This window comes from Capsicum annuum, chromosome 6, assembly GCF_002878395.1.
Source record: "Capsicum annuum cultivar UCD-10X-F1 chromosome 6, UCD10Xv1.1, whole genome shotgun sequence".
In the NCBI taxonomy this organism is placed as follows: Eukaryota; Viridiplantae; Streptophyta; class Magnoliopsida; order Solanales; family Solanaceae; genus Capsicum; species Capsicum annuum.
This window is the reverse complement of record NC_061116.1, coordinates 187,638,364-187,650,476: the sequence shown is the minus strand read 5'-3', so window position 1 is coordinate 187,650,476 and position 12,113 is coordinate 187,638,364. Positions and strand designations below refer to the sequence as shown.

Genomic DNA, 12,113 nt, shown 5'->3' with positions numbered 1-12,113 from the left:
CTTTGCAATATCATTCACTTGATTTTCAGTAGTCATCTTTCTATCATAACAAGACAGTAAATTTTAGTATATCAAAATACTACTTATAAAGTTGCAGCAACTTTAAACACTCCTTGTTTCTAGTTTAACAATGAAGTTTTTATGACTTCCAATCATGAACCGAATGACCTCTAACTTGTGATGAAGATTTTATTTCTTCAAATCACTTGTTAATTTCAAACGGAGTAGAAAGCTTAAAGCTTTAATCTCCAGAAACCAAACAATACAGATTATGAAAAAAAACTTTAGTCAAAAGAAAAATTCACCAAACAAGCAAAAAAATATATTTTTTTTTCAATTATTTCCTTAAGATTGTTGCTTTCGGGTACACAAAAATCTGTATTTTAGCAAAACAACTTCAACACAAGGTCAAGAATAAATCAAGAACACTTATGAAGTTTCCAACACCTTCAGCATAAGATCAAAAACGATCGTTCAAAGAAGTGTGTTTTCAGTATTTTAAAGAAAATTAGATGAAGCAGAAAAAGCTAAGTCCTCTGACTTCACGGAGTGTCCTTAAGGAAATAATTCACCTCAAGTGCTCGGAGTTGCGGAATTTTCCTCCTAGGATAAAATGGCTTAACAATCCGACTGAAGTGGTACCTCAAACGAGCGAATTCTCTTCGAACTCACTCAATGGGATATGATCACACGGAGTATTTTGAAGCAAGAGAAAGGTTTTGCTTATGTAGAAAAAATTCATACAAAACCTGTGAAAAAATGCAGGTTTATATAGTCATTAAGTGTCTTTTTCGAAAGGTGGCAATGGTTCACCGGAAAGGTGGCAATGGTTTCAAAAAGGTGTAGCATTTCGAAATAGTCATGTCTGTCCATTCTGAAATAACATGTCTTTTCTGAACAGTCACAACTGATCGAACAGTCACCCCTTTTTCAAAATAGTATGTCTTTTTCTCGAAGGATTATGTCCCTTTATTTTCCATTCACACCAATTGAACCCAACATATATGATCATGTAGGTCAAGTATTCCAAACAAAATGAAGCTGGTCAAAATTCACATGCACGGAGCACTTATATATTTTCTATACTCTGTAATTTAATAAAGAATTTGACCTTAGTTGGGATGAAACATATCATATGATGAAGTCATAGATCCCATTGTTGTCCAATGATGATTTTTTGTTTTCAAAAGAACTCATTTGTCCCCCAAGATTTAAAGTTTAAACCTTTGGGGGTCAGTTTTGATTACTGATGTCTGGATTTTTCCTAGTAATAGTATATGCGAAGAGAATAATTGAATATTGAAATGCAGCTTCTTTTTTTAGCACTTAAGGCCATAGAAAAAATTATACTCAATCCATCTTATTCGAATGTTGTTATAACTCTTTTCACTCCCATTTAAAAAAATACAAACATAAAGTATAGTCTGCAAAATCAATTCTATTTAATAAAAGTACTAGATTGATTTCTTGCTTTTAAATTCTATCAATTAAAGATGCAGCTGAAAGGATTCTATATACAAATCCACATCGAGCACTAGTTAATTCGTGATACAAACTCTAAATCAAGCCAAACATTGAAAGACATTTTTGTCCAATTCTATTGAACAACCTTATTTGGCAGTACAACAAAAAGTATTTGCAAGAGTCCATTTAATATCCTAGAGTAATTAATGGAAAAGTTGTGTAAATTGGGTGCAAGTAAAAAAGTTGAGCTAAACCAATTAACTAGCATAGAGAGTAATTACTAGTCTATTGTGAGGAGTTAATGCGAATTAACAACCCAACCTCTGAGAATAATCCAGCTAAATGAGCTGATGCCCTCGGTGTATGGCCAGAAAATAGATTTTGGACGATTCTCACCTTATGAAATACTCCTTCCATCCCAAATTATCCGTCTCAAATTTCCTAATTTGATTTCTCATTTTACTTGTCATTTTTCATTAACCAAGAAGAGACAAAAAAAAAATTTCATGTTTTACCCTTTGCATTAATTACTTTTTCTTCAAATTAAAATGTAAACATCATTTAATAAGGGTACTATGCACTACTAGAAATTAACTCTATAGCAACGGTTCAAAAAATGTTGTGATAGATAAAAAAAAAAACCATTGCGATAGATCTACCTCAACTGTTAGGAAGGCGTTGCATATGTGAGCGTTTGGATAGGTCTATCGCAACGGTTATTGCAACGGTTACGAAAACTATTGCAATAGATGGACCTATTGCAATGGTTTTTCTAACTTCCTATTGCGACGCTTTGTATCGTCTATAGTAACGGTTAAGAACCGTTGCAATAGAGTATATTGCAATGATGGCAAAGCGTTGCAATAGCCCTATTACAACAATTTTTGGATATCTATTGCAACATTTTTTGACACCTATTGCAACATTTTTTTGCTACCTATTGCAATGCTTTTTGACACCTATTGCAACGATATATATATAGAGAGAGAGAGAGAGAAAGAGAGAGAGAATTATATTAATACAATTATATATATATACACATCACAACAAAATCTTTCATTACTATAATAATTCAAATTAAAATTTTATGCAACTATTTAAATTAGTAATTACATATATAATAAATTATAATACACAATTATATACATATCACAAAACAAATTTTTACAAACTAGTAATCTAAATCCAAAAACAGCAAGTCGTGGACCTTCTCGTAACCTTTTCCACTGAACAACAGCACCAGAAGTATCCATGCCTCCTGCAAAATACTGCTTTAATGCTTCATATACTCCAAACATAACAGAATTTCCTGGCACTTCTCGTGCGGCATAATCTACATTTTATAAGTTTAGTCGGACAGGCAAGAGATGATGCAACAGTTCCAACAATAATGGCTATTCATATGCCTCGTATTGTTTTTCAGGCAAACACTATGGAAGGCCCTATTGCAACTGCTATTTTCACATATACAATCAGTGCTACTTCAGCTTCTATCACCAAGTTCTTCATCTAGATTGACATCACCAAGTCAATGCCATCCACAGAATATCAATGGGTTTATCTTACGGATAGAGGATTACCAATTGGAAGATATGGAGCATAACAAATGCCGCATTCAGCTTTTGGATCAGTTTTCTGAATGTTTGAAGGTCTATGGAGTTGAATGTCCAATATATTTGCAAGATTCCCAGAAAATGGCTTGTCTCTCATCCTGTACATAGAATATACAGTAATGTGGTCCTTATTCTTGGATCTAATCATCCAAACCTCTAATGGACAGCGAACAAGAAGGCAGGCATAAAAAGCTATGCTAGAGTTCCAGAAGTGTCGTCATTATTACTTTAACACTCTCTGAATACATTATCAAACTGTTCAACACGACATGATCTGACATGAAAGTTAGCTCCAAATGCTTTTGACTCGAGTTGGGAAAACACCGCATTAGTTGGATGATGGAAAATATTTTCCTTCTTGGAAGTAAAGTAATTGTCAGCTGCAGCAGCACTAACACGATGGTCACCAATTGTCCCTTTTTCTCCATCTTTTTTCCCTTTTGCTTCTAATATGGATGAACCTGGGAAATTTGAACCCTCAGTACTATTTTGATACTTAGCTGCAGGTCTTGAGAAATGTGAGAAGTTCAACAAATTGGATCCATGTTTTGCTTTTGAATTTTATTGTTCTTAACATCACCAGCTGAAACTTGACTTTGACTTGAATCCCTCAAAACAGACATTGGAGTATTGCTATATATATTTTTACAGCTAAAGATATCTGAAGCTCCTGACTCTAGGTTAGGAAGGGGCGTTTGACCTTTCGGAGATGCCAGTGAACTTAATAGGCTAAATTGAGAAACCTTCGATGAATTTCTTTGCTCAAAATTCACAGTATTATGTACAGGAACACTATGTGAATCCCCAATTATCTTATTAGAACTGCCTCTCTTATTCATTAAACCAAATAGACTCTGTCTGGGTTGTTCATTCGTCGTCACATCAGATATTTCAGGTAGCAATTGAGAACAATAATCTTGTTGCAGACTGTCATCTGCTGAATAACCTAACCAAGGCACTTCTTCATCCTCCTAAATCAAATCTAATTCACCAGTAGGCACAGAATAAAGGCATATCATCCAACATAGAGTCCACCAAACCAAAATTCCCAATCTTAAAAGTTGATGAATTGCCCGGGTACTTGTCTAGATCCCCCGTAGCAATTAACGAAAGATCATTACGAAAGGGACTCTTCTTAGCACTACTGGACTGTCATTGCATAACAGTCTGACCATTTTGCCATGTAAGCTCAACCAAGTCCTCTTCAGGACTGCATAAAAACCAAGCAAAATTCTCAAAACATAGCAATAACCAACTAGCTAACCATTAATCAACCGGTTCCAATCATAAAAGACCATAAACAAGATGCAAAATTGAAACTTTTTTATTAAACAAGAAGTCCAAAACACAAACAGTACTTACAAAGAAGACAGATTTGTTGTAGATGAAATCTTCTGCTGGGGGGATTCAAGCTTCCCTCTAGCCATTTTCAAGAACTCAGAGAGAGGTATGATGAAAAAATATTGTGATAACTGCTACTCAGAATTTCTCTATGTTTAGGAACTCTAGCATTACTAGATGCGCCTAGTTTCTCAAAGCAAGAGATAACAGCCTTTGCAGTTCCAAAAGTGTCCAATTTACTCGCTTGATGAGACTCCATCACCTTATAATTTGATACAGAGGGTCAAAATTTAGACTTCAATAACCAGATACTATAAATAAAATTGAATGTGTTGATAACAAATTGAGATGAATAAGACTACGAGAGGATCAGTAAATAAGGAAATAATAAAGGGTAAGCACAGAAGAAAACAACATGTATTATGAATGCACAGGTACATTACATATAGGCTATGGCTGCTATTTTAGTAGTCAGGTTCTGCAGAGTTTAACAGTATTAAACAATATAAACACCAAAGAAAGGAATCTTTCCAACCACCATTACAGCATGGTCTCGCGTAGAAAATGCAGCAGTAACACAACCTTGAAAAAATTTAAGCTGCTTTTTTGCTTCTATATTCTAGAGTAAAATAGAAAACGGGCAAGTTACAATATATTGGGCTATGATATGCACTTCCTGATACTTAATTGACTCTAGATCCAACAAAAATGAACATCTAAACCATCTGAGTTGCAAGCTCTTAGCTTTCCAAGAACCATAATTATAACAATGAAATTTGGGTCACCCCCAAAACAGAAACCGTTTTAACAGTCAATATGAGAGAGAAAAGGTAGTCTTGGAGCAATATAACACATTAAATTATATTAACAAGCACGTGGTGCACCTCCAGACCCTAATGTTTATGCTTTCTCACTCCATTCATGCGGATAGAGAAGGGAGAAGAGCAAAGAGAAGACCTTGGAAACTTCAGCACCGTGCAGATCAGACATTTGACCCTAGCAAAGTGAAGATTGAAAAATAAGTGCATCTGTAAGATTAATACCAAAGAGGCCCGGCGATGACATTGAAAAATTAGATGTAAAACTAACTTTGATGTTATAAGCTTCTGATAGCTCTTCTTGAAGATTCTGATTTTCTCGTGTGCAAGCAGCTACTTTCTTTTTCAAGTTTTCAGCCTCCTGCTCCAACCCAAGGTATCCTATTTGGTTAAACAAAGTCATCTTAAATGTCATTTAAAAGAAACATTTGCAAAGCATGCTTATTTCCGTGTCGGTAAAGATGAAGTGCAAATTTAAGATCTGAAGTCGAAGCAGCAACATCGGAGCAGTGAAGTCGGAACACATCAGCCAGAGCACAATGAAGTCGGAGCACCGCTATCGGATTTTTTGACTTTTTGAAGAAATTTAACTAAATGGAGTTGGAGCACAGTTAACCAATTCTTGAAATTGAAATTGGGGACAGTGAAGAAATTGAAATTGAAATTGCGGACGGAGGACAATGAAGAAATTGAAGCTCCCGATTTTGGGATAAAATGGCAATTGTGGTGCACAGTTCACCCAAGCTGAAACTGAAATTGGGACAAATGTTTATAGTTCTTTAATTTTTAGCAATATTGGGAGGGAAGCAAAAGAAAAACGTTGCAATATCCTTTTTAACCAAATAAAGTGTTGCCATAGATGACTCTATGCCAACGGTTCATGAAATCGTTGGAATAAGAGTCTCTATTGCAATAGTTCTTCAACAAAAGCAACGGTTATACTACAAAAATGTTCTACCAGAGTAATTCTCTTTTGCAACGGTTACAACCGTTGCAATAGACGGCCTATTGCAATGCTTTTGGAACCGTTGCCAAAAAGTCTGTTGCAATAGGGGTAATTTCTGGTAGTAATGGTAAACTAACCATGTTATTAATTATTTTTCTTAATCAATGTTCTCAATTTGGGATGGATAATTTGGGACGGAGGGAGTAACTAAGTAAAGATGAAATAATAATATCATAATCATTCAGTTTGAATTATAGAAAAACTAATCTGAGGCTCTAAACCTTCCCAAATTAAACTTCCTTTGAATTAGATAAGTGATAATTGTACCATTCATGTCTAACAATTTCTGAGACTTTTCACTACTACTACTTTTCAATTAACTTCAAGTCTTCAATTTGAAAAATTCAAACTTCGATTGCCACTTCAAGAAATAGCACAACTTATAATATCTTACAAAAAGAAGTGCTCACTCCATGTTCTAAGCAGGTTTGGGATCCAGACAGATACAAAATGTATATGTTGCAAAAGCGGACAAACAAGAAACACTAAATCATGTATCCACTAGGAGGGACGGGGCTAACAGGTACTGGAAAATTGCAGGGGACCCATTCGGCATCAGTGGCAGCCAACAATGTTGCAGACAAGCTGAAGTTTTGCTGGAATGGACAACCCAACAAAGCAGTACAGTACTATTACTGATTACTTCTAGTATTGCCCGCTGGGAAAAGCTTGATGCATTAAGAGATAGGAGTGGAAGGACACTACCAATTTCAAGATCAAACAACAACTTTTATTTCAAGTCAAGACAGTTGGAAAATTGTTCAATTAAATGAATCAAGAATGAAACTGGGAATATGTCTGCGCCCTGGCCATGATCTATAGGCCAAGGATTACAAGAAACTTAGTCCAGTGGGAATGCCCCAGTCAGTACACATTTGTCTTGAATACTGATGACATTTACCTACAACTCTCTCCAAAGCAGGAGCTGAAGGGATTATTAAGAAAATTGCCAAACCACTTCAATTCTTCAATAACGACGTAACTCAACTACTCAAGTGAAATACAAGCAACTTTGTATGGACTGTCGTGATGCAACTTAAAAAACTAGATTCACTAATGGTTGTGCAAATGATAGTTTGTCAATGCAAGATCCAATGGAACTTTCAGAAGCTAATTGAGGACATAATGCAAATTGTCAATCAAGAAATGTTAAAGTGGTACCACTGCTTGAAGGAAGCCAATGCAGATTGACTGGCCAAATATTCTAATTAACAACCTCAAATCAAGAAGTTTTCATTTTTAAATAAAGGGATCTGCCAGGAGAAGTCTTGAGACCTCTATGTATGGATCAAATAGGCCTCCCCCATCTTTCAGGATTAGGCCTACCTCTATGCGGAAAAAAGAGCCTTACATAGAAAATTTTATAGTTGGACTGCATAATCTATCTATTATTACGTGATGAAGATTTTGTGCTCAGAACACTAAAACAAAATCAATTAAATAAAATAAAATTGTGGTAAATGTTTAGAATGGAGAATAACTATTGCTGAATTTTGTTGTTGTTTCTTTATATTATATTTCCATGCTCCGATTTTTTAATTTATCGTTGACACACTATTGATAACATTATTTGACGACACTAATAACAAAAGGTATTTTAATTAAATTAGCCTTGTACTTTTTTAAGAATAAGTAGTAATTAAAAGGGCAGCCCTAAGAATAAGTAGTAATTATTGACTATATATGTTTTTTGGAAATAGTAATTAAGGTGGAATTGAAAAAAATTATATAATTAATTAATGCCCTTTTGATTCAAAGTTACAAGTATTTTGGATCAATATATTTTGGTTACAGAACTGGATATTCTAGATGTTGCTGACTAATGATGGTCGTTTGGTTGCGAACAAGTATTCATAGGATAATTAATCTTGAGATTAGCTATTTTGAATTAGTTATCTCGTCATGTATATCAGAAACTTATTTTATCACTATGTTATAAACGATGGAATAAATAATCTCGAGATTAACTAATATATCCAACCAAATATGGAATAAAACAATCTTGCACTTTATCTTTGAACTATTATACCTTATACCTCACATCAAGCGATCCATAGATGATATCTTACCATCAGAAATGGTGATGGTAAAAATAAAATTTTCTTCATTCTTAGTTAGATGATTAGGTTCAAATTCTTGAAGTGAAAAAAAAAACCACGACATGGAGCATTTCCCTCTTTAATGCTTTTAAAGATCTAAATAGTCAAAAGATCTAAATAGTCAAAACCCCATATAGATGATTGATATTAAGTAGAAAATTAAAGAATAAGTGATTTGTTTTCATTAAAAAACAATACTTCTGTTTTAATTCTTTGACAAAGTTTACCTAGTATAAAATATTTTATAGTTAATGCACAAAACTTAGCTTAAACTTGCTTCATGTAAAAATTCTTTCAAAGAAAAAAACCTCCTATTAAAATAAGTTTATTTTTAAACTTTATAATTCACTAATATTTTATAAATTAATTTTATCAATCTAAATTTAATTCATAAATTTAAAAACACCAAAGCTTTTGAATTTTATCCATACAAATCAAGGAAGTCTCACTCTATCAGCTGATTCCAAATATGCAAGAGATCATTGATATTATCTAACATTTTAGAAGAATTTTTGTAGGCAATTGTTCAAAAAATCATCGATTGCATGAAAGCTTGAGGACACATAACAGGTGAATGCCATGTATTATGTTTACGGACTTGCAACATGACATTTGTCATATCTTCCGAAGAGATAATTTCGTTTTGACAAGTGTCATATTATTTGACTTTCAACTTGACAGGTATAATATACTCGCTTAAGTGGATATGTAATCAAATATCTATAATTAAATGTGTCATTATCTTTTCATTATTTGAACATCGTCTTAATATAGATCTGCCTAACATCATTCGATTACGTATACTTTCGTTCTTTCTATACACTATATTTCACATAACTTGAAATAATTTTTTAAGATCGTGACTAATTTGATTCAAGTTAACTATATATCTACTTATGAATAATATTTCCTATTATTGTATCTTTTCCTTATTTCCCAAACACCGTAAATAAGCAACTACTCGTGATTGTTTCAAGATATTTGACGCATAATCTACTTTCTAAAATTGTTTTCATAATATATAATATAATGGATAACATATTTCTTACCTATAAAAAAATAGAAAGAACATGAAGTGATAGCACTGCAGTGTTGATCTTCTTTATGGCGGGATTCGATTTCTTTTCTGGCGAGATAAGCTTTGTGCATAAGCAAGTTTATCCAAAAAAGGACCAAAACACAATATGTCTCTACACAACTCCTATCTTTGTAATTATTCCTTAGACAAGAGTAGAAGCAAGAAAAATGGAACTTTCCATCCTCCTCTTCTGCATATCACTAATTTTCTGCTGGTTCTTCATCAAACTAATTTTCAATTTCAAATCCAGCATGAAGCTACCACCTGGTCCTGCTGGTCTCCCAATAATCGGCTCAATCCTCGAGCTAGGCTCAAGACCCAACCGATCACTAGCCGAGCTATCCAAAATCCATGGTCCTCTCATGACTCTAAAACTCGGCTCGATCACCACGATCATAGCCTCCTCCCCAGAATCAGCCAAAGAAATCCTCCAGAAACACGACAAAACATTCTCGGCTCGCACAGTTCCTGATGCAGTCGAATCCCAACCAAATAGGGAAGCCACGTTGGCATGGGTCCCACCTGACAACATGTGGAGAAACGAGAGAAGGATATGCAACACCCAAATGTTCACTAACCAAAGGCTCGATTCGGTTCAAGAACTACGTCACCAAATGGCTGAACGGCTTGTGAACCACATAAGGAAACAGTGTGAGAGTGGCTCGGCTGTTGACGTAGGACGCGTTGCTTTCGCGACGACGCTGAATTTAATGTCCCGCACAATTTTCTCCATTGATATGGTGGACCAAGAATTCGAGAAGGCTCAAGAGTTTAAGGATCTGGTTTGGAGGATCATGGAGGGCACTGGGAAACCTAACTTGTCTGATTATTTTCCGGTGCTAAAGTGGTTAGATTTGCAAGGAGTGAGACGTCGTACAAGGCCAGCATATTTAAGGTTGCATGAGATATTTGAAGAACAAATTGGGAAGAGACTTGAAGATAGACGTAACTCAGGGATGAATAAGGAAGAGATGGATTTCTTGGATGTACTTCTTGATCAATGTGAAGATGAAAGGTCTGGATTTGGTCGCAATACTATCAAGCCTCTTATCGTGGTAAATTTCTTATTGAAGTGACTAAGAAATTGTTTATTTTGGTTGATTTTGGGTTGCGGGAGAGGAACATGTCACTCTATTAGTGATAAAATTCCTTATAAGTAAATTCATAGAGGAAGAGGCAGCTTTGTGCACGACGCAACTCTGCTTTCACTTATGAACATTCTCCCAATGACATATAAAAGTCATAGGAGTGTAATTGTACTGTTTCTCCCAGCCTGCGTTGTTATAAACAAATTCATACACCATTACAAAATGTAATCCTATAAGTTTCCTTTACTCTATTTGCTAAAAATCAATCAAGGATATACTTTTTTTGTTTTCATTTTAATGGTTTTTATTTAGCATACTCATCAACTTTTTTCAGAAATATTGTTAAAATTGCCGTTTCTTTTTCTTATTTGAGTCATTACCAATGGGTGTGAGCCAGAGTGAAGTGTTAGGTGTTAATCCTATCATGTCAATTAATCAAAAGAAGGTATCGAGTTAAGAAACAAACTGCATAAAAAGACATTACTGTAAAAGTTTTATTACAAGTAATACATACTTTTCACAATTTTATGGAAATTAAACGAAAATCTTAAACAAACTGAGTAGTTTTTTTAATTGTATTATATTTAATGACAGGATTTGTTCATTGCCGGAAGTGATACATCCGCAGCAACAACAGAATGGGCGATGGCAGAACTCCTTCGAAACCCTCAAGAACTCAACAAAGTACGACAAGAAATTATTGAACAAATAGGCATAGAAAGGCCAGTGAAAGAATCAGATATCAACAAACTCCCATACCTTCAAGCAGTTGTAAAAGAAACCTTGAGACTTCATCCAGCAGTTCCATTACTCTTACCACGCAAAGCGCTAAACAACACAGAAATATTCGGTTACACCGTGCCCAAGGACAGTCAAGTTCTCGTTAACGCTTGGGCTATTGGAAGAGACTCGAAGTCTTGGGTAAGGCCATTAGAGTTTCTGCCTGAAAGATTCATCGAATCTAGCGTGGATTACAAAGGCAGGGACTTTGAGTATATACCGTTTGGCGCAGGGCGGAGAATTTGTCCAGGAATGCCACTGGCTATAAGGTTGGTGAATTTAATGTTGGCTTCTATTATCCAACCATTTAATTGGAAGTTACCAAAAGGGATGACACCAGAGAATTTGGATATGGAGGAACAGTTTGGAGTTACCTTGAGGAAGGCTATTCCTCTTGTTGCAGTTCCTAGCTAGTGTGGAGGAAAAGTAAGATCATAAGAGTATGTTATATAACTTTAATAATGGGATTGTCCCTGTGTGAGCAATCAGATTGTGGAGTCATATATTTATGTAACGAGTATAGTGTACGTCGTCTCTTAACCCATATATCTATAATTTATATTTATATCTATAATCTACATCTACAATTTATAATCTATATATATTACAGTGTGAAGATTCTTAAAAAAGTTATTCGAAATTTTTTCCTTCACTAAAAAAACATGATATATACAAAATCATTTTTTCGTCATTTTCCTCCAATTAATTTTTTCATAAAAAAAAAAAAAATTTGACCAAAATTTTTTTCAAATTCCCAACTTGCGACGCATTATGATAATTGAGAACACGACAAACGTACTCATCAAGGCATATGGATCAGGGAGGA

At 34.6% G+C, this 12,113-nt stretch overlaps 1 protein-coding gene and 1 pseudogene across 1 annotated transcript; one reads left to right on the top strand and one right to left on the bottom strand.

Moving 5' to 3' along the window:
• Positions 1–3,269: 3,269 nt before the first annotated feature.
• LOC107874031 lies at positions 3,270–5,639 on the bottom strand (annotated as a pseudogene).
• A 3,665-nt stretch (positions 5,640–9,304) lies between these two features.
• LOC107872860 (geraniol 8-hydroxylase-like) lies at positions 9,305–11,885 on the top strand. The gene is made up of 2 exons (XM_047413608.1): positions 9,305–10,474; positions 11,102–11,885. Exons 1-2 carry the CDS (start codon positions 9,587–9,589, stop codon positions 11,699–11,701), a joined length of 1,488 nt encoding a protein of 495 aa, XP_047269564.1. The 5' UTR covers positions 9,305–9,586; the 3' UTR covers positions 11,702–11,885.
• The last annotated feature ends 228 nt before the right edge of the window (positions 11,886–12,113 follow it).